Here is a 21,350-nt window from a genome sequence, read left to right as displayed (position 1 = left end):
GACCTTTCCCTGCTCCTCAGAGCTCATACGGAGGATGTCGGTCATAGATTGTGGGGAGACCCTTACACAACAATGTTGCCAAAAAGCTAGAGAAATGGAATCATACCCAGGTTATCTTCAATCCTTCCGTGGTCCCTCGAATAATGGCACGTCCCGGGAGCCGCAAATCGGATGGGGAGTAAATTTGCTGACTTCAGGGGCAAGACTTCCCCGCAACGGAGCCCTCGCCGACTGCCAACGGAAGCTCGCCCCATCTCCGACCCCTCACACTGGGAGCGGCTCGCGTCCGACGTGGATCACGCATATTCACGGAGTTTCGTCGAGGGATGTCTTCGAACTTTCCTCCATAAACCAAATCTTATACTGCCCAATCCATTGGTAGCGCGAAGATAGTTCCTCTCTGTTCACTTCACCCCCCACCATGGATGCCGCGCTTCCTACGAATCTTCCTCCACAAGAGGAAGCCAAGTACATTGAGTTTCCTTCCCTTCCAGCCGATGCAACGCACACAGATGGCACGACCGCTCTAAACCGATACTCTACGCATCTCACCCGAGGTCATGATTTCCCGGGTGCAAAGGTTCGTCATGGCTATTGGTCCTCGTACTACAGTCTTTAACTAACTGGCACCGATCAATTAGGCCATGCTTTACGCTGCCGGCGTTCCTGACAAGGAAGCCATGGCAAAAAGCCCCCATGTCGGTGTCTGCTCCGTCTACTGGGAAGGGAATCCCTGCAATATGCATCTAATGGATCTCGCCAAAACTACGAAGAAGGCAGTCGTAGACCGGGGAATGCTCGGATGGCAATATAATACCATTGGAGTTTCGGACGCGATTTCCATGGGCAGTGAAGGTACATTTTGAGACACCGCATACCCATGAGGTGTTCTTGATAAATTTTGAGATCTGACTACGGCACAGGAATGAGATTTTCGCTCCAGTCGCGTGAGATCATCGCTGATAGTGTTGAGACTGTGACTTGTGCACAGTATCATGACGCTTGCATTGCCATCCCGGGATGCGATAAGAACATGCCAGGTGTGGTAATGGGAATGGCTCGACATAACCGACCCTCCCTCATGATCTACGGCGGAACGATACAGAAGGGTTACTCCGACTTGCTACGGAAACATGTTAGCGTTTCGACCTGCTTCGAAGCCGCGGGCGCCTACGCCTACAATACCTTGCGCCAACCTGATGACGGAGGCGACACTAGCAAGACAAAGGACGAGATCATGGATGAACTTGAGAGGCACGCCTGCCCTAGTGCAGGTGCATGTGGCGGAATGTTCACTGCGAATACAATGGCTACCGCAATTGAATCTATGGGTCTATCTCTTCCCGGATCATCGTCAACCCCGGCGTCATCGCCCTCCAAGATGCGCGAGTGTGTCAAGGCAGCTGAGGCCATCGAAACCTGCCTAGAGAAAGATATCCGCCCGCGTGATTTGCTTACCAAGAGGTCATTTGAGAACGCCCTTGTTATGACAATGGCGCTAGGAGGAAGCACTAATGGCGTTCTCCATTTCCTTGCAATGGCCCGGACTGCGGGTGTCGATCTGACTTTGGATGATATTCAGAGAGTCAGCAACAAGATTCCTTTTATCGCCGACCTTTCCCCGAGCGGAAAGTATTATATGGCAGATTTGTACGAGATTGGAGGGATCCCGTCCGTCCAGAAGCTGTTGATTGCAGCTGGCCTGCTTGATGGCGATATCCCTACGGTTACGGGAAAAACTCTCTCCCAGAACGTGGCTTCGCACCCATCATTGCCTGATGATCAGGTTATTATCCGACCCTTGGCCAACCCTATCAAGCCAACCGGCCACCTCCAGATTCTCAGGGGCAACCTCGCTCCTGGCGGTGCAGTAGCCAAAATTACCGGTAAAGAAGGGACCAAGTTCACCGGCAGGGCGCGTGTCTTTGATAAAGAGTACCAACTCAACGATGCCTTGACTCAGGGGCTGATTCCTCGGGGAGAGAATCTAGTACTCATCGTCCGCTACGAAGGGCCGAAGGGAGGACCTGGTATGCCCGAGCAACTGAAAGCCAGTGCGGCGCTCATGGGTGCCAAACTCACCAATGTGGCATTAATCACTGATGGACGGTATTCAGGCGCCAGTCACGGATTTATCGTAGGCCATATTGTGCCGGAGGCGGCGGTAGGAGGGCCTATAGCGGTTGTTCGCGACGGAGATCTGGTCACCATCAATGCCGAAACAAATGAACTGAGTATGGACGTTTCGGGCGAGGAGATTCAGCGGCGATTGAAGGAATGGAAGCCGCCAGTTCCTGGTGTCACACGCGGTGTGCTGGCGAAATACGCACGCTTGGTGGGGGATGCGTCCCATGGAGCAGTAACGGACCTCTTTTGAAGCAAATAATTGGAACACTTAGCATTTCTGGCATAATTACAAAGATTTTCAGTATCTTCAAGCTCCACTGGAACTTGATACCTGCTGATAGTCATTGGTAGACACTGTCTCACCGATTGTGAAGACCAGTGTTTCAAAAGCTGACATCTTGCTGCAGTGGTTGAAAGCTCATCGATGTAAATTTGTTTGGGTGCCGGCAGTGGCTGGAGTGTACAGTGTACAGTATCAGCCCTCTGAAGCCGCCCTGGGCTGGAGAGAGCACACGACTATGCGAGTAGACAAAGGGCATTGCCCAACCCAGAACTCGAGATGCGATCAACCGCTCATCCTTGATCTCAACTTGCAACCCCATTGCAGGTGGATTCGGAACCAGGTGCAACGCCGGAAGCGCTGAGTCATCGGCCACGGGCAGCGATGACTGGACACGAATTTCCATCCGCCGCTTCAAAGGTTGCCAGTTCTGGGATCTCCTCTGGCAACAAACGTCACTGCTTCCTTCCTCGAGATCTTGCTGTGCAGTTCCACAATGCTGATTCCCTGCCGTGACAGGCTCGGATCATCATCACTATCGCCGTCAGCAGGAAGTATTCTCAATCTGGACGCCCAATTCTGGTCAGGCGACTGTGACACCGCACATCTTGCACGGGCCTGACTCACTATTCAGGTTCTACAAAGTCACTCGTTATATCACTCCCTACCCATTTCGTATCCTTCGCTGCTTATTTCCCATTTTCAATTAGTACGCATTTTGTGCGCCTTCTCTTAATGTTTTTCTATGTGTTGCTCACCTGATTGAAGCCAATATAATCGCTCTCTTATATCTTTATTGAATTGGTTTTTACCATTGGGAGCTTACCGGTGATCATCCAAGCTTCTCCTTCTTAGCCTCAGTTTGACCGGTGGAGCTTCAAGGATCCCTCCGCAACCATCTGGATCCAGCCGGACGGCCAACGTGTTGCGCCCCAGTCATTCATTGGGCCGGTCCTCCATAAAAAGTACGGAGGGACGTGGATTTGGATCTCTCACCCCCTCGCGCCTCCGAAGTTGGGCGACCCGCCTTGTCGCCTCACTCTTCATTGAGGCGCGAGCTTCCCTCCAAAGAGCTCTCGCCTTTCCATCTCGTGGAGCGTTCGATTTGCATTCCAGAACTGATCCTCGCCACCCCTGTTTCGTCCCGTGAACTGGTCCTTTGAGAAGTGGGGCGAGACTCGACTTTCTTCTATGATCACCAACTTTATATAAACGTCAGGACCTGAAGCGAACTTAATTATGAATCCTGCGAGGACTGGATCACAACCCATTCCCCGTCCTGGGCGACTTGGCGCAAATCCCTTACGTGGACTTCTGTATCATATCTCTTCTGCTCTGTCCGATATTATTCCTTTCATCACCTCTGTGTTTCCTTTTCATGTGTTTGATCTGGATCCGCGGGTGAAAAAGGGTGACCTTATTTTCTTAGCCGCCTGCTTTATCGCAATGGTAGGGTGCGGATTATTGTCTTCATTCTTTCAGAGCAGACACCGTAGGCGGTCGACCAAGAGGAGGCGTTTTCGCCGCTCGTTGCGCGGTGGCTCTCGCAAAAGCTCCGGGGGTACCGTGACATCCTCTGACGATGATGGTTATGAGAGCTCTGGGTCGTGGTATCATGTTTCCGTTCCAGGAACTCCTCGCCGTTACCAGAAGGATTCTCAGCGAGTGGATGGGCCAGAGGATGGTAGGTGTGCTCCCTCGTATCTATTTTACCCTGCTAATGGAAGCTCAGCGGATGATACAGACCCAACTCTTCTAAAGAAACACTCCGCATACCTCTCGTACTCGACCTCAGTAGCTGAGTACCCATCAATAAGGACGTTCTATCGCCCGCATCCCCAGATGGAAAAACTCCCAACCGAACCATCCCCAATCCCGCTGCTGGTCTTCGTACACGGTTTAGGTGGATCTCTGGCGCAGTTTAATCACCTTCTCACGAGCCTCTCCAACGTTGGTCCTTGTTTTGGAATTGATTTTCCGGGCTGCGGATTATCCTCCTTTGCGCCTACTTCGTGGGATGCCTACACAACTGTTGCTTTAGCGGAGTTGCTCGCCACCGCCATCGATCAACATCGCGACAAAGAAGCAGGCCAGGGAGTTGTCCTCATCGCGCATAGTCTGGGATGTTCCCTTTCGGCTATGCTAGTATCCTCAACATCATCGCTTAAACATGACTTGAAGGAACGTATCCTTGGCTTCGTTGCTGTCTGTCCCCGTGCATCGCCTCCATCCCCCAAAGAAGTCTCCTCATATCGCCGTTTACTAAATGCTCCTGGGCCCCTTTTTGACCTCTGGCGACATTGGGATAGGCGTGGCGGCCTGAATAGCAGCAGTGTCACCAGGCTCGTCGGCCTGGATGCGGATAATGACACTCGGCACCTTCAGATCCGTTATAACAAGCAGAGCAAAACTCCGGTTTGGAGGCGCATGGCCTGGGGGACTCTTCCTTCGTACGGTGGCCTTAATGGCCAACCGGTTGGCGGTCTTCCAGGAGAGGAAGTTTGGGCCGGCGTGCGAACATCTGTCTTACTCGTGGGAGGTGAATCAGATACAGTCAACAAGCCGATGGAGCTCCAGAAAATTCTAAGGTTTTTTGGTGACGCCGGCGCGAGCCTTAGTGGAGACGCAAATGGTAGCATCGATGTTCGCAATGCTTCTGGACTTGACAGACAACCCTCGAAGATGCCCGACTCGCTAGCACACGAAGAAAGGTTCGGCATTGAGCCGCAAGAAGAAGAGAAGAACATCAATAATGGGATTACCGGCCTGGCTAAAAGCAAAAGGTTGGTGAAGACAGTGGTGCTCCCGGCACCGGCATCCCACGCTCTTCTGTACGATCGCGCCACATACCGCACGCTCGCTGGTATTATCCAAGATTTTATTGCTCAGCATGCCGACCACCGCTTGAATCTTGGATGGCAACTACAATACCTGAACACCTCTGGCAAGTGGGATGTAAAGAATTTGGCGAAGTGGAAAAAGGTGCCTCCTGTTTCTGAGCGAATTGCTGATACGTTTGTGGCCCTCAAAATGTTGCGAGAAGTTGACGAGGAGCACAATCCTGTATTGTTCTCCCAGGCACACCGTGGCAATATCTATGCGGTAATCGACATTAGTCACGAAAGCCCGGTATACAACCCGGCTTCACTGGAGGCGGGGGGTATCCATTACCATAAGCATCCCACGGTGTCCAAGATCCCCCCGACACCAGACGAAGTTCGGGATTTCGTGGCTTTTGTGGATCGTCTGCAGAAGGAGATCACTGAGAAGACGGGGAACGTTGGCAAACCCGAGCGCCTACGTCCAGTGGTTGGGGTGCATTGCCATTATGGCTTCAACCGCACCGGCTTTTTGATCGTCAGCTACCTTATCGAGCGACGCGGGTTTGGCGTCCAAGAAGCTATTGACGAGTTTGAGAAGCAACGTCCGCCGGGTATCCGACACGGGCATTTCATTGATACATTATTTGTTCGATATTGCGTTGGATTAAAGAGAGCGCCCACGCTTTGATTGATCCCAAGGGCGCTGGCGTTGGGGCATAAATTATACTTGACGAGACATGATGATAATGCGATAGACTGTACAGTAATCGGGCTAGGTTTTCGGTAGTTACGGATGGGTAAATAGACTGGTGAATACTAAACATGAAATCATTCTTACTTCAATCCGGCAAATAATCAATATTGCCTACGTTACATGACCACCATCCTCAGACTTCGCAATCTGCCGCTACGCAGACAAGGTGATCTAAAACGAGCTTGTTGAGGAAGGGTGGGGATCGACAGAGAACAGTCAAAGTAGAATATGTACATCATGGTCTGATAAGCGGCGGAAAGGTAGACGGTGAGAATTAATCAGTCATGCTAAGCTCCAGATGCCATTGTTGAGTTGTTCCAGATTAGCCCACGTCGACGGAATTCTCATGAGCTTCTGAATTGATGCTGGCGGCATCATCCATCGCAAACCCAACATTCTTACCCGAATTTGACTGCCGCCGAGTCTCCTCGAGAACATCACCACTCCACGGCTTACACTTCTTGACCAGCTCCCCGCAGCGCAGACAGACCCAGCCTTCACCCTCCTCGCCCTCGAGCTTCTGAACTATACAAACAAAGCAATATACACAGCCACATGGTATCGTCTCGTACGGGTTTGTGATGTCCGTCTGCGCAGACCCGATGATACCCCCAGAGGAAGCCATGACTTCGCCCTCGGTCGCTGCGCTCTCGTTATTTGCCTTATAGCATATTGCGCAGCTGCGCTCGGGCAGGAATGCGAGTTCGCCCTGTTTTTCGGTCTGATGGTCGCCTTCGCCGTTGGCGGTGGATCTGAGCGCGGACGTTGTTTTGCGCCATGCCCGGGATACCCATCGGCGCCAACGGCTGATACCGACGAGGGGCAGGAGGAAGAGGAGGAATTCGGTGAATGCGTGCCAGACTAGCTGGCGATTTAGGTACTCGAAGGATACTTCGCGGCTTGCTTGCGCAGATGGCGGAGTGAGGCGCATGCGGAGGAGACGGTCGACTAATGTTCGATAACGGCCGTTGACGAGAAAGATGAGAAAGGAGATGAAAGATGCAATTGAGTGGGTTGTGGAGAGTGTGCTTGTGAGTCGGGATAACGAACGGACTTCTTGGGATGGCTGTAGCGGGTTAATGTATGGGCTTCGAACAAGGGGGCCTAAGAGTGGTTTACCTCTTCATAGCCGCCTTCTTGGGCTACGAGCCAGTTCTCCCATTTGTCCCAGGCGTAACGTCCGCCCACGGTGAGCAGGCCGTATAGGGATTTTTGTAGTTTCGTTGGTGTTGAGTGAACGGGGCCTTTGCTGCGACTGTCGACGTATTTTAGACTCTGGAGCGCCGCGCCGTAGGAAGCATCGTGATCCCATATCGAGAGTTTGAACAGGATCGCGCGGAGGACGAGCAGGATCTCGTGGGACCAGTCTTCCCGTAAGTGAGGCTATCATACCATATTATTAGTACATCAGCTCTCGAGGGAGGGGAAGGTGACCTGGGGAAGCGAACTATACCCCGAAGTACTTCAGCGCATCTCCAACCTGCCCCTTCAGCAACCCCAATAACTCCTCATCGAGCAACTCGGCATCAACCTGACCAACCCGAAAAGCGGGCCTTATGCCCTCGCGACCACTAATAGCATTCCAAAGCGAGAACCCGGATTGGGGCAAAGTATTCAAGGGGTAGGGAAGTCGTTTTAGGGCGGGATGACTGACGACGGATGCCTGTTGTTCTGTGAGTCGGCTCTGAGCTTCGGCCTCACGCCGTCGGCGGCGCTCTAGTACGCGCTCCTGCGCAGCTGCAAAATTCGTCGAGCTCATTGTTGGACCATCATGATATGGGATGGAGAACCAGCCATCTGCGGAGCAAGTTAACGCAGAAAGAGTGCTTTCCACGCGATCAACTCCATCCAGCGCTGGTCGGTTTCCCCAGGTCGGCATCGCAAACAGCCGAGGTTCGATCACTAATGTGCACGTGACTTACTATGCATTTACTTCTTTTTGTGCGACACTGTCTCGTCCACAAACCCGGGCACGTGCAGCATCCATTCTGAGGATTGGCCAAGCTTTGCGTGGCTCTGGTGGCTTTCTTTTTGGTTGTTGTCATTCGCGAGGGTGCCGGTGATCGACCCCTCCAATGGCGACGGCACCTTCCACCAGACTAACAATTTCGGGAGCGGGGATCTCGACCTGATGGTGAATTTCAGAGGTGGAGGCTGCGGTCTGCTGAGCAGGTCTTGATCGGGTTTGGGTTTCCTCTCCACCTGCCTCTCCTCTTTAACAGCCCCCGGCTCTGGGCGTTTCTCACCCAGATTGGACTTCTGCGGCCTGCCCTGAGATCGCAGACTTGAGAAATCGAAATGAAGTCATTACCTGCGGCCTTGTTCGGCGCGATGGCTTCTGTATTCGCTCAGATAGCGACTACCACTGAACCATCACCGTCGGATATCGCCGCCAGCGCAGCTACTACCGAACCCTATTCTCCGGTCTCAAATGTCGAGGGCCTTGCTTTCAATCGGTTCTTTCAGGTCTGGTTTGAGAACATTGTAGGTCCATCGCGTAGGCAACTATCTAGACTCAGGCTAAGCATTGTTTCACCGAACAGGACTTCGAGGATGCAGCCGCAGATGATAACCTGCAGTGGCTGGCATCTCAGGGAATTGCTTTGTGAGTCCTCTATTAGCTGAGTTCTCAGCGACGTTCCTTTCTGACTCATGTAGGACAAATTTGTATGCGGTTGCTCATCCCTCTGAACCCAACTACTGTGCGGCGGCCGGAGGTGACACGTTTGGTATGGACAACGATGACTTCCAGCGAGTGCCGGCCAATGTCTCGACCGTAGTCGATCTTCTGGATACTAAATATATCTCTTGGGCTGAGTACCAGGAGCACTTGCCTTACCCAGGTTTTCAAGGATTCAATTACTCAAACCAAGAGACGTACGCCGATGACTATGTGCGAAAGCATAGTCCCCTCGTCCTTTACGACTCAATTGCCGAGAACAGCATGCGCCTGCGCCAGATCAAGAACTTTACGAACTTTGAAGCCGACTTGGCCAACGAGAAGCTTCCTCAGTGGGCTTTCTTCACCCCAAACATGACTAACGATGCCCATGATACCAACATCACATTCGCGGCTAAATGGTTGCGCAGTTGGATTTCACCCCTGCTCACAAACGACTACTTCATGAATGATACCCTCGTCCTTATTACCTTTGACGAGGACAATACGTACAAGAAGACCAATAGAATATTTAGCATCCTTGTGGGAGGTGCCGTCCCAGAAAACCTGCATGGGACTGAAGACAACACATTCTACACCCATTACTCGGTCATCGCCAGCGTTTCAGCGAACTGGGGCCTTCCATCTTTGGGTCGTTGGGATTGCGGAGCTAACATACTTGAAATTGTAGCTAATAGAACGGGCTACGTCAACTCCGACGTGGATACGACTCATCTAACACTTAATCAGACTTACCCTGGACCCCTATCGAATGGAAAATACTCCGAATACTCGCCGATTTGGCCAAATCCGGTTACAGAAGCTGACTGCTCCGCTGGTCACGGAGTTCTTGATATTGTCAAAAAGACTTACGCCAAAACCGAACCAACATACAATTACACGAGCCCTTTTCCCTACGATTCGAAGAGCGGCTACAATGTGGGTAACATGGCGAGGAGGAAAGAACTTCTACACTCTAGACTCTAGAATGTGGCAGGAGCATCCGAATACGATAGAATGTGGCAGGAGCATCCGAATGCCTCTTCTTGTCTGAAAAGCAGGACGCGTAGGAGTTTTCGAAATGCAACCATTCTCAATAACCGAAAATATCAGTATCACATCCACGCAATCGTACGGAGAGACAAAATGGCAGCCGATGAAGGACCCTCCCTCCCCTGCGTTACCTCCTCCACACCAGCAGGTGCACAGATGAACCAATATGGGCTTGTAGCGGCGACCGTCGGTCCTGTTGTTACTGCGATTATCATCGGAGTTGTGGTTTGTTGTGTGTAGTGGACACTGCGCGTGATGCGGAGAAAGATCCCTGAGTATGTCTAAACCTCAAACATCCCCTACTTGATAGGTATCCTGGCATGGCTAATTATGCTGGTATACTGTTAGGGGGAATATGAACCCGAAATTCACTAAGAGTGGTGGATTGGAAATGAATGGAGATCCCCGCGATTTCGCAAAGCGGTTAGAAACCAACGACCCAAATACTGGTATGAGACTCCAATTGATTGGTTTTAAACCTGGAAATAACTAAAGGAATTGCAATAATAAAGTATTTGATGCTCTATCTCGCCTCGAGTCCCTTCCTCCCCCTGACCCCGCGAAATCATCACAGCCAGGGCCCAGTTCCTCGCAATTGCCGTCAGCGACTCATGCGACTCCAAACAGCCCCTTCAAGTTTAGACGCCTCTTCAAAAAAGTCTTCAAATGAATATTGATTTTCTTGTCCATGGCAGATGGGTGTTTAAGTTATTATGTTGGTGTTCTGGGCCGCCGTATTAATTATTTTAGTCTAGATTACTTGAATATGGATTCCCCCATTCCCAGAGATATGTGGTCGATCGTTCAAGTAATGCTATATTTGTAGTCATAGTCGTCCAGCAATAGAAAATCTGGTGTACTATTCCAGCAGTAACTCGGTCGAGAACTACGTGAGTCACCTATAAGGTTATACTCCAGGAATCCCAAGCCGAAACATAGGCTGGGTTCACTATCCGCGGATGAATAATGAAGTAGCAGTGCAGACGCAGGCCAGAGGCTCAGTAGTGTTAAGTTTTTGCAACCCAGTGACCTAGGAATACTTCTCCGAGAACTCAGAAGAGTTAGAATTATACTCCACCAGAACCACAAGGTAGAAGAAGAAAATCCTATGTCCCCTTCTCGTTCTCTCCTCCCAAGCCCATATTTTGACACCATTCACGTTTCATCCCAGCCCTCTATCACCCACGACTATCCCATCAGACCTCTCTTCTCATGGATCGACCTTCGAAGGCCATAAGGGACATGTTGTATCCACTCTGGATATATTTGGAAAACAAAAAGGCGTGGCCAGATGCCCAGGATTTCCGTCGACGCCAGCACGAAGCCTTTGGATTAACTGACGACGAATGGAAGGCCCTTCGAACGTTCCTCACGAAATACGAGATAATGGGAGTTGCAGTGCAACGAGATACATGGCTAACTGAGGAATGCGCTCGGATAAAAAGGATACTAGTACTTGCAAACAATGCTAGTAGGGGCAACATCATGGTACCTGAGGAAGATGCCCTTACTTACCGCCGGATCCGGCGTGAGAAGTACCAGAATCGCGAGTTGTGTGAACAGACGGCCAAGGATATACGGGACGCGGAGCAGGCGTTGAGACATACACCTATATGGCGGGCTATCTATTATGGCCGAAGAAGAGGGGGTTGGTACTTGTCTAGGTGGCTGCAATTGCGATGTATTGAGTCTGGTGGTTGCTGTGGACGGAGCTGTCAATGCTGCCGGAAAAATCGGGATCCTAGGTATAGCGTGTGGGTAGGTCACTGTACACCCGCTTGTGGTTGCTGTATGCAGCATTCTGGTCCGGACAAACTGATTGGCCCCTTGGAAGACCCTATTGAACTTTGTTATAGTCTTTCCCCGGCTGAGAATGACAAGTTCAGCCAAATGATGATGGAGGCCCTCGTTTGGATTCCCTTGTAAGCCCTAGAGGTCGCCTATTTCTCCAGAGGGTGAGATGGCGTTGTCTGTTTGAAGGTTCATTATACTTAATGTTAAAACAATTTGGGGATAATTTAATATAATCAAAGCGCCCCCTCGAAGACAAAAGCAATAAAAAGTAGAGTCTGCAGGAACCTCACGATAATCACCTGGGTCGGCCCTGGCTTTATAGCCGCCTATCTTGCTATAGCTACCCCACTCCATTAGTGTCTTCCCATTATGATATCACACCCAACGATGCGCCAGGATAATTGCGGGCTGAAGCCGTCAGTCTGTTTAGTTGAAGACGGGATGTGGGGGCAACTCCAGTGTCGGCAACTGTATACCAGGAACTGCCGGTGAACTGAATCGAAATCAACCACCTAGGTAGGAGGGAGAACTTTTCAGAATGCTCTCAAATGTTGACGTTTCGTAAATTCCTGGTATGGATAAGCCAACGCTGGAGGGGAACGGGGACCACCAAAGGACCAAAGGAGTGTGAGAGGCTCGAACCCGAGGAGACTGGACCCCCTCCCTCAGGCTGTTTTCAGTTTACCAGATTCTGACGCCCACTCCGGGTTTGACCCCGCTCCCGATCGTTAACTCCGTATCGTTATTGATCCTTCGACCAGACCGCTGCATGGATCTTATCCAGCCCTAAGCAAGTGTCTCTATCGGGTATAGCGTTAAGAATACAAACCTCAGGCTTCCAAGACCCGGATTAACAATATCCCGTTCTGTCGTGGAGAGGTGGGGAGCCAGCATAAAGAAACAGCTACGTGAAAGGGAAGCTGCTTCATTAGCCAGACAGGGCTGCCTTGGGTTCATATCTTCTGCATTTCTATGGCTGGTCAGCTAGAATAGTGTTGCCTCGACCAGCCTTGAGCTCCAGTCCTCTCTCTTGGAGCCGATTCCTCGGTGTTCGTTGACTTTTTCCAGCTCCTGCCGGCCTCGGGGAACTCTTAGCCATGGCTCAGGTCATCGAGTTGGCTGGGGAGTCTAACCCTTTGACAGTGCAGAATGTTTTGGACTCATTGATTCGGGCCGCTAGCTCCACGCAGCAGCAAGTCCAAACTGGAACCAAGCAACTACAAAACTGGGAGAAGCAGGAAAAGTACTATACTTTTCTCCAAGTATGTACTCGACCGGAGTTTCTTCTCACACTTCTGCCGCTACCCTTTTGGACTTGAGACACTGACAAGCTGTAGGACATCTTTGTAGATCAATCCGTTCCCCTCGAAGCTCGATACCTTGCGATTATTCAAATCAAGAACGGGATCGATAAATATTGGCGGAAGACGGCCCCGAAGTACGTGCATCTTGATATCTTATCGGATTGAGCAATCGGAGAGGCTAAGTATCTCGACAGTGCAATCAAGAAAGAAGAAAAGGACCATATAAAAGTTAGGGCCCTACAGGCCGGTGTTGTCGAACCGGCTCCTCTTTTAGCTCTTCATAATGCTCTGGCACTTGCCAAGATTATGCGCTTCGAGTATCCACTCGACTGGTAAATAGGGAAACCCTCTACCGTGCTTGTGCACTTATAAAGCTGACACATCGTTGAAGGCCTGATTCAATCTCCACGGTTCTCGACCTCCTCCGTTCATCCGCACAACCTGGTGCAAATCCGCTGCAGCTACCACGAACCCTCATCATCCTTTTGCAAATCATAAAAGAGCTATCGAAGGCCAGGATGCTAAGGACACGTGAGAGCCTTCAGTCTGTATCACCGGAGATACTTCATGTCCTTGGAAGCATATACGTGGAGAGAGTGAATGCATGGGCCTCTCTATTAGAGCAAGGCAATTATGGCGCTATGGAGCTACCAGAAAAAATTGAGCAAAGCCTTATTGCCATCAAGGTTATCAGACGCCTCATCATCTCTGGGTTTGAGCATCCAAACCGTGACAAAGACGTTCGGGAGTTTTGGCTCTTGACCCACTCCCAATTCAGTAGGTTATTCACGTTAATCAGTGGCTCTCTACCGATACCCGAGGAGATGCAGGCGTTTATCGGGAAGCACCTTTTGCAGCTGTCGAAGCTCCATGTGGATATGGCCAAGGATCGTGCAGCTTCGTTTGCTTTACTCCCGGATAGTATCCCATTAGTTCAATCATATTGGACCTTAGTAGTAAAGCTGGGAGAAAACTACAGCCAAATGGGCAACGAGGGCGAGTCGGGGGGCAAAACCTTCATGGAAAAGGCCGGACTCAGAGCCCTCCTCCTGATCAGGGCTTGCGCAAGGATGGCATTTTATCCGGCACAAACATTCAAATACCAGACTCCCCAAGATAAGGAGGAGAAGAAACAAGCGGTTGAGCTTGTAAAGTCACAGCTGTTTACGGGCGAATTCGTGGTTCATGTCATGGAACTGCTCGTCACTCAATTCTTCCGCTTCAAGAAGAATGACTTCCAGGACTGGGAAGCAGATCCGGAGGAATGGGAGCACAAAGAAGAGGAGGGTGCAGATGCGTGGGAGTTTACGATACGTTCGTGCTCTGAACGGCTCTTCCTTGACCTGGTCACCCATTTCAAGGATCTGCTGGTCCCTCGCCTACTGAACGTCTTCTACTCGTTTGCGAGTAAGTTTTCCCTCTACGCGGAACCGCCTAACGGCATATATTAACTAGTTTGCCTCCTGAAGGCCCGGATAACCGCGACGTGCTGTTGAAGGACTCCTTGTACTCGGCCATTGGCTTGGCGGCACCCTGCCTCGAGAAGAATCTCGATATTGGCGCTTTCCTCCTGGGAACCCTCGTTCCCGAAGTCCAGATTCAGGAGCCCGGATATAATGTCTTGAGGAGGAGGATCGCGATTCTGCTGGGTCAGTGGGTGCCGATCAAGGCAGCAGAGCTGAAAATGGACTCTATCTACCAGATTTTTCAGCATTTGCTCAACAGTCAAGATCAGTTAAATGACTTGGTGGTCCGTATTACCGCGGGCAGACAGCTCAAGCAGGTGCTCGATACTTTCGAATTCTCCCCTGATGGCTTTAAGCCTTACGCGCCGTCGATCTTCCAGAACCTGATGTCTCTAGTGCAAGAAGTTGACCTCTCTGAGACGAAGATGGGTCTGTTAGATACCGTCCGGATGGCCGTCACGAGGATGGAGGACAATGTCAGTGTTTCAGCCCCGTCTTGATTCCTTCCATATTAACGTTTTCAAGATTGCTCCCTACTCGGACCAAATCCTGTCGTTACTACCGCCATTATGGGAGGAATCTGGCGAGGAGCACTTGATGAAGCAAGCTATTCTCACCTTACTTTCGTCATTGATTTACTCGCTCAAGGAAGAATCAACGAAATATCACTCACTCGTATTGCCGCTGATCCGAAATTCAGTTGAACCTGGCTCGGTGAGTTCCTCAGCCTTCACTGTACAACTTGGCACTGATTAGCAAAAAGGAAACTCTGATATATCTTCTGGATGAAGCGTTAGACCTCTGGAGCTCTATCCTTCTGCAAACTCCGAGCCCCGCATCCCCCGAAATCCTCTCCCTGATACCCTCCTTGTTCTCTATTTTTGAAGCTGCATTCGATAGCGTTGGAATGGCCATGCAAATTGCGGAATCTTATATTCTGCTGGCTCCTCAAGAGATCCTCAGCGACCGAATCCGCCTCCCATTACTCGTCTCGTTCGAAACGCTTCTACGAGCTACCTCGCGCCAGCGCGGAGGAGCCGTCCTCCGCCTTGTAGAAATGATGATTCGTGGCGCCGAAACTGTGGATGCTGGCAGCGAAAACACCTATAGTGTCATCATCCGCTCGCTCCTTGACAGCTCTCTTCTCACTACTCTTCTTGAAGACCTCTACTCCGCCTACCAAGCAAGCCAAACTACCGGCCCCAACAAGAAACAAACACACGTCTTTGGTGGTGTCGAAACTGATTACCTTTCCGTTCTCGCTCGCCTTGCCCTCGCGCACCCGAAGCTTTTCGTTTCCGGCGTGGCTGCGGCTGCCGGAGGATCCTCCTTCTCTCGCGGCACCAACGAACCCCAAGAGGAAATCTTCACCTGGCTTCTGACCGAATGGTTTGCCCACTACGACAACGTCGGCACTGCCACTCAAAAGAAACTCCACGCCCTGGCCCTCACCCAGTTGCTCACATTGAACGGACCGAACACCCAACCACCTAATTACATTCTTAACCACCTACAGTCCTATCTTACCGTTTGGACCGATATAATTACCGAGTTAGCGGAGGGTACAACCGAAGGTGACCCCAACGATCCCCGTGGTGGTGACTACCTCATCTACTGGAACAATGCCGGGACCGGGCCCTTCAATGAAAAAGAGCCGCCTGAGAACACGCGAAAGCGCGAATGGGAATCCTCTGACGTCGTTCACAAATCCAATATACGGCACTTCGTTCGCGAGCGGCTACAGTCTCTGATTGTTGGATGTGGAGGCGAGCAGCGTTTCCAGGAGGACTGGCTGCTTAATGTTGACCGCGATGTGGTTGCCGCGTTTGGTGCTCTTCGACTGATCTGATGGGACCTCTCGTATGGTATCCACGCTGCACAAACCCCCACCACCGATTTTCCTCAGGTTGCTTGAAGCAGAGGTATCCTAACCCACCCCTGAGCATTACTTGCACTTTGTGACTTTTTTCTACATAGTCTAAATACCCCTATAGAAGAAACGATTTCAATAATGAATGGTCTTATTATTTGTCTCTTTGGCAGCATATCAACCAGACTGTTTGGCAAACACAAATATGGATAAGGACAAAAAGAAGCGATTGTAGCACAAACAAAGCAAAGCGAACATAAAACAGCCAACATTCACGTCCACAGAGCCCTGCTTACGCAGTGATTCCACACTGATTCGGGTAATCTCTGTCTGTCAAGGGTTGAGGGAAGACACCGCTCGCAAGTAGATCCTGCATGTCCCAGCCAGGAGCCCCTTCGGTTTTCCAAGTCCAGAACACCCAACCTGTCCGCAGCTCAAATGCATCTAACTGGGCTTCGATGAAACGACGGGTATTCGAAATCTCCTCGGGGGTCAGGCTGGCCACGCTACCTTCGCTCTTGCTCGTACAGGCACCAACTGGTGCGCTTGATGACAAGGTACCATCGTAGCGAACGCCGACTCCCTTACCGTTGAGGTACTTGGCGCAGTCGGTCAGAGCACCTGTCCATTCACCCACGATAATTGGCTTATCTACAGCTTCTAGATGCTGGAGTCCAAATTGACAGGCGGTGTTGATATGCTCGTCGATGCTCATCGCAACTTCACCGTTCCCGAAAACTTGGTAGTGATGTGTGTCCATGACAACCTCTTCTTGGCCCATGAAACCATTCCAGCTTTCTGGTAGTAAAAATCCATCGTGCAGAAGCAAGGCTGCGTCAAAACTATTCTCTCGCACCTTTGCAAGAGCGTCGTTGTAGTATTCCTTGAGCCCCTCCGGATCAATACCGCCGGGAATAAAGGGTTCATTGATGGCCTCGATGGCCGTAACAACAGTATCGTCGGAAAGATAGCGTTGAGCTAAGACTTCAAATGCGCGGAGGGTGTGATCCACAGTGTCCCCTTGCTGCCATTCAATGGGTCCCCTGCGTCCGCTGTTGTCGAAACCGTTCTGCGAACCGGGCGCTGCTCAAATGGTTAGCCACGCCAGGAAAATGCCCACTTTCCGCAAAGCACTCACCGCCGTGTAGATCGACGATAACCTTGAGATTATTTGATTTGGCCCAAGAAACGGCTTTGTCGAGATACTCTAGCTGCCCACTCACATAAGGTTCGCCTTCAATTGGTGCGGCTGCCCAATAACCAACAGGAATTCGGACATGGTTTAGCCCGGCCTGGGAAATCTGAGCAAAGTCATCCTCAGTGATAAAAGAGCTCCAGTGCTCGGATAGCCTGGCGGCGGCTTCATCCTTGCCCAAAATCTCCGTCAAAGTATACTCGTCGACTGCCCCGTCCTCGGCGTCGTCAAACAAGGATGGCGTGATCCATGGCTCAAGAAGGAGCCAGCCACCAAGATTGACACCACGGACCGGATCTGCGTTTGCCAATTGGCGAGACTCTAGGCGGCTATCAAACAGTCAGCGAGATGTCAAGAATAGAAACGTGTAACTCACACTCGTGCAGCTAAGGAACCAACTGCAGAAAGCGAAAGGGCTAGAACAGCCCCATGCGAAAGGTAAGAAAGCATTCCGAGAGTGCAGATCCTCCTTGAGGAGATAGTATCAAGAGGCTGGTGTTGAGAGGCAGATATTAGGTGCTAGGGTTCAAGTATGTGAAACGGGAATTGTTTCGTTTAAGTAACTGTATGGGTAAGGCCTGAGTATGATGGGATGCAAACGAACAAACGCTTAGAATAAGAAGAACTCTATGGGCTGTTTTCAGCGCTGGAGGTTGGCTCGGGATCGGAGCTGCTTTAAGCCTGGAGCTCAGGGACCCGCGTGCCGGAAGCAGTAAGGGAAAGAGCGATGGAGACTAGAAGAAGTCAACAGGAAGGAACGATACAACTGGAGAGCTGAAATCGGTTAGAGAGTTGCTTGCCTCTCTGCGTCGGCCACAAGAGCCCTGTCACGGTTCTGAGGTCATAAACAATGAAGGCGACTTCGATTTGCCTTCCTTGTGATTCCGAACGAGGGTTTAGCCAAAGAAAAGTAAACCCATTTTCACCGCCATAGGCTGCGGTTTAAAGAGGGAGGATCTCATCGCTACCACAAGCGGCGGACCGTCGCCATCAAGGTCATGTTGGGATACAACTGATCCTGTGGCTCATGGGTCCTCTTGAAGCCTCACCAAGACCCCCCGGAACTGCGGTAATCCCGCATCCGGACAACGCAATGTCCCTGTAGAGAAACAGCCCCGGAGAAAGAGCCGGAGCGAGACGAGGGCGACAATGTTGGAACGTGGCAGGCGTCATGGGTGGGTTGTGGATGTCCAAATCCGGCGATATCCCGCACGTGACTAACTGGACAATTTGAGCAGACAACAACTCAGGAAGCCTTCTGAACAAGCCTCTCCTGCTCAACGCGGGCCGTTCTCCTCAACGTCGAGTGCTCTCTGGTTCACATGTCATGCGGCACACTTTGCGTTGCCACATCTGCTCAGCTTGATGCAGCGTATATCGAGAGGCGAACAGAGGCCGGCTGTGAAAACAACAAGCCTGGTTCCGAGCATAACTGCTGGGTATTTTCTGGGGTTATTGGGTTGTGGGTCAATACTTGAGCGGCGAGTATTGGTGGTCACTTAAGTGGAACGCAGCCTGAGATCAGTTCGATTCTTTGGCTGCTTTCAGTTCTTGAGTGTCAGGACACGAAGAATGTGGAGAGACTAACACGAAGCGGATGCGAAATATCACCGATCTGAGAGCTCCTACTCAAAATGCAACAGCTTTCTGTGATACCTTTGAGAGTTGCCCACGCGCGATAGGCGGCTTGGGGATTTGCGGAATGGAGATCCATCAAGACTCGAACCACGAGAGTATGACTCGACGGCTGATGGTCGGAGACCGAGTGGAACCTCAGCCGTCAGTTCGCTCGCTCGCCTCGATTTCCTCGGCATCCTCCGAGGAGGACGGATCCCTGCGCGAGGGACCCTACCTTGAATTTGCAGCTATGGCAGGTGAATTTCAGGTCGAGACTCCCGGAAACCATCGATTTGGCGGAAATGTTGGAGTTCACGCAGGTTTCCCAGGCGAGACAACCCGAATTGAAGAGCAGCCGAGATACTTGTCTACGACAAGATCGCAGATAGCTCCAAGTGTGGTATCGCGCGCAGGGAAAAGCCGGGCCGCAGCCAAAGCATCAGGCCATATCAAAACCCCATAATCACCACCGACAAGCGACCTAAAGAGCCCGATTCCGATCCATCACGCGATGAATCGCTGAAAAGCGATGATTTCGGGACCCGGTCTCATCACATCGGATCGTGTGCAGCACCAGAGCACTCGTCAACCGGGCTTGATGGTCAAAGGAACCATCCTTGAGACCGAATCGTCAGGATATACTTAGCATTGGCTCGACTCACTGCAGAAGTCTTGATTAATCTATCAGGGATGAGCTCTCATATGGTCCCTGTAATCAGACCACCCTCGCGTCAGATCCTGTGACGATTTTGTGTCTTAGGAGGTTTGATAGGCCGGCCTTTCCGATTAAATTGGAAAGAGTCAAACCCCCTGGAGCCAATACTTGTTTATCCCAATGTAAATGTCATCGTACTAGTAGTTCACACCATACCTACTTGTAGGTATCGTATGATTCTTTACTACCCTGGAAGTTTGTTATATTCTCAGGGTGCTTTCCGTATATTGTAATGCTATCTAATAGCGCCTACCTTACCATTGAACTTACCTCAAGTCACCAAACCCAGACAACAATGGTAGATTTCAAATTGGACGGTCGCCCCGTCAAGCACATCGACCGCAAGGCCCTGTACACCCGGCTCGAAGCCCGGATCGACTACCTCAAGGAGTTCCTCGACTTCAATTCTAGTACGTCGCTTGAACCGCGCCCATCAATGGTAGACCGAGAACTAATAGGGCAATTGTTGATTAGGCGACGTGGATGCCCTCAACTCTGGCGCGAAGTATCTCAAGACCCTGATCCCAGCCGTCGTCAACCTTGTCTACCGCAAGCTCCTTGAGTATGACATTACCGCGCGGGCCTTTCACACCAGAGACACGGCGTCGGAGGCGCCCATCGAGAAGTTCTACAATGAGGAGAGCCCCCAGATCCAGCGACGCAAAATGTTTCTGCGCTGGTATTTGACGAAGATTATCTCCGATCCGACGCAGATGGACTTTTGGAGGTATCTAAATAAAGTCGGGTGAGTACGTTGAGCTCGTTCCAATGCACTTACCTTCACTTCCTGAACCATTAAAGCCTAATAAAACAGACTGATGCACACGGCTCAAGAACGCTTGCACTCTCTCAACATCGAATACATCCACATGGGGGCTTGTCTAGGATATATCCAGGACGTCTTTACCGAGGCCCTTTTGTCCCACCCGACGCTCTCCCTCTCTCGCAAGACAGCCCTGCTCCGAGCTATCAGCAAGATTATCTGGATTCAAAACGACCTGATCGCTAGGTGGCGGATGCGCGACGGGGAAGAGTTTGCCGATGAGTTGTCCGAATACCTCATGGATGATAAAGAGGTATACCTTGGCGACAAAAAGATCCTTAGCGACAGCAGCAGTACCTCATCCGGCTCAGGAGATGATGATCGTGATGACGATCGTGCTAGCTTCAGGAGCAGTACAGCATCTTCAAGGGCCTCTGCCTGTCCTTTTGCGGACCTGGCACAGCCGGCCACTATCACCAAGATTTGGGCTGGGAAGTAACCCTTGGAAAGCAGCAGTAGGCGGCGAAAAAGGAAACCAAGAAAACATCATGCCAATATTATTGCACGGCGGGCTCGAGGGAGAAATAAATGAAAGGTTCCCGGGCGAATATTGCTCTGCAATAGGTCCAGCTAGCATGGACAGTGTTAAAACTCAGTATTTAGAATCTGGTTCATGCAGTGAGTGATTCATTGCCCATTCACACAACTCCTCTATATGGTGATCTGAGCCTTCCAACCCCTTGACATACATCTGTTGAGTAGTAGTTGACGCTGGTAACTTGCAAGAGGCAGCATCAATTTATTGAACAAGGGACGTCAACGGAGAGAGTCCGCAGTTTACATATTCGTGACGATTGAATTCATGGGCGATCCATAGGTAAGATAAGTTCCCAAGTGGTACTTCAATCCCCCACCCGACTTCCTTCCACAT

At 51.0% G+C, this 21,350-nt stretch overlaps 7 protein-coding genes across 7 annotated transcripts; 5 read left to right on the top strand and 2 right to left on the bottom strand.

Annotated features, from left to right (window-relative positions):
* The first annotated feature begins 247 nt into the window (after positions 1-247).
* On the top strand, positions 248-2,444 carry ilv3B (putative mitochondrial dihydroxy acid dehydratase). Its single transcript, XM_071025659.1, has 3 exons — positions 248-580; positions 642-855; positions 924-2,444. The coding sequence occupies exons 1-3, from the start codon at positions 422-424 to the stop codon at positions 2,375-2,377; spliced, it is 1,827 nt and encodes a 608-aa protein (XP_070890077.1). The 5' UTR covers positions 248-421; the 3' UTR covers positions 2,378-2,444.
* Positions 2,445-3,992: 1,548 nt separating this feature from the next.
* On the top strand, positions 3,993-5,917 carry BJX67DRAFT_377700 (RNA 5'-triphosphatase domain-containing protein; the record flags this gene model as incomplete). The annotated part of the gene is made up of 2 exons (XM_071032171.1): positions 3,993-4,095; positions 4,140-5,917. 2 exons carry the CDS (start codon positions 3,993-3,995, stop codon positions 5,915-5,917), a joined length of 1,881 nt encoding a protein of 626 aa, XP_070890076.1.
* Positions 5,918-6,305: 388 nt separating this feature from the next.
* BJX67DRAFT_377699 (pex2/pex10/pex12 family protein) lies at positions 6,306-7,742 on the bottom strand (the record flags this gene model as incomplete). The annotated part of the gene is made up of 3 exons (XM_071032170.1): positions 6,306-7,049; positions 7,103-7,366; positions 7,437-7,742. 3 exons carry the CDS (start codon positions 7,740-7,742, stop codon positions 6,306-6,308), a joined length of 1,314 nt encoding a protein of 437 aa, XP_070890075.1.
* Positions 7,743-7,953: 211 nt separating this feature from the next.
* BJX67DRAFT_215492 (acid phosphatase PHOa) lies at positions 7,954-9,790 on the top strand. The gene is made up of 3 exons (XM_071025660.1): positions 7,954-8,467; positions 8,527-8,588; positions 8,642-9,790. The coding sequence occupies exons 1-3, from the start codon at positions 8,282-8,284 to the stop codon at positions 9,627-9,629; spliced, it is 1,236 nt and encodes a 411-aa protein (XP_070890074.1). The 5' UTR covers positions 7,954-8,281; the 3' UTR covers positions 9,630-9,790.
* Positions 9,791-12,586: 2,796 nt separating this feature from the next.
* Positions 12,587-16,108, top strand: BJX67DRAFT_377697 (putative importin 11; the record flags this gene model as incomplete). The annotated part of the gene is made up of 7 exons (XM_071032169.1): positions 12,587-12,751; positions 12,827-12,927; positions 12,988-13,125; positions 13,185-14,200; positions 14,263-14,735; positions 14,785-14,973; positions 15,023-16,108. 7 exons carry the CDS (start codon positions 12,587-12,589, stop codon positions 16,106-16,108), a joined length of 3,168 nt encoding a protein of 1,055 aa, XP_070890073.1.
* Positions 16,109-16,247: 139 nt separating this feature from the next.
* exg1 (glucan 1,3-beta-glucosidase) lies at positions 16,248-18,136 on the bottom strand. Its single transcript, XM_071025658.1, has 5 exons — positions 18,125-18,136; positions 17,929-18,058; positions 17,701-17,816; positions 17,268-17,653; positions 16,248-17,212 (listed from the first exon to the last, which is right to left on the bottom strand). Exons 3-5 carry the CDS (start codon positions 17,772-17,774, stop codon positions 16,422-16,424), a joined length of 1,251 nt encoding a protein of 416 aa, XP_070890072.1. The 5' UTR covers positions 17,775-17,816; positions 17,929-18,058; positions 18,125-18,136; the 3' UTR covers positions 16,248-16,421.
* Positions 18,137-19,951: 1,815 nt separating this feature from the next.
* Positions 19,952-20,918, top strand: BJX67DRAFT_377695 (protoglobin family protein; the record flags this gene model as incomplete). The annotated part of the gene is made up of 3 exons (XM_071032168.1): positions 19,952-20,066; positions 20,131-20,401; positions 20,471-20,918. The coding sequence occupies 3 exons, from the start codon at positions 19,952-19,954 to the stop codon at positions 20,916-20,918; spliced, it is 834 nt and encodes a 277-aa protein (XP_070890071.1).
* Positions 20,919-21,350: the final 432 nt, after the last annotated feature.

This window comes from Aspergillus lucknowensis (genome assembly GCF_044049455.1).
Source record: "Aspergillus lucknowensis strain CBS 449.75 chromosome Unknown BJX67scaffold_4, whole genome shotgun sequence".
NCBI lineage: Eukaryota > Fungi > Ascomycota > Eurotiomycetes > Eurotiales > Aspergillaceae > Aspergillus > Aspergillus lucknowensis.
Note: the sequence above shows the minus strand (reverse complement) of the source record. Positions and strands in the feature narration are given on the sequence as shown.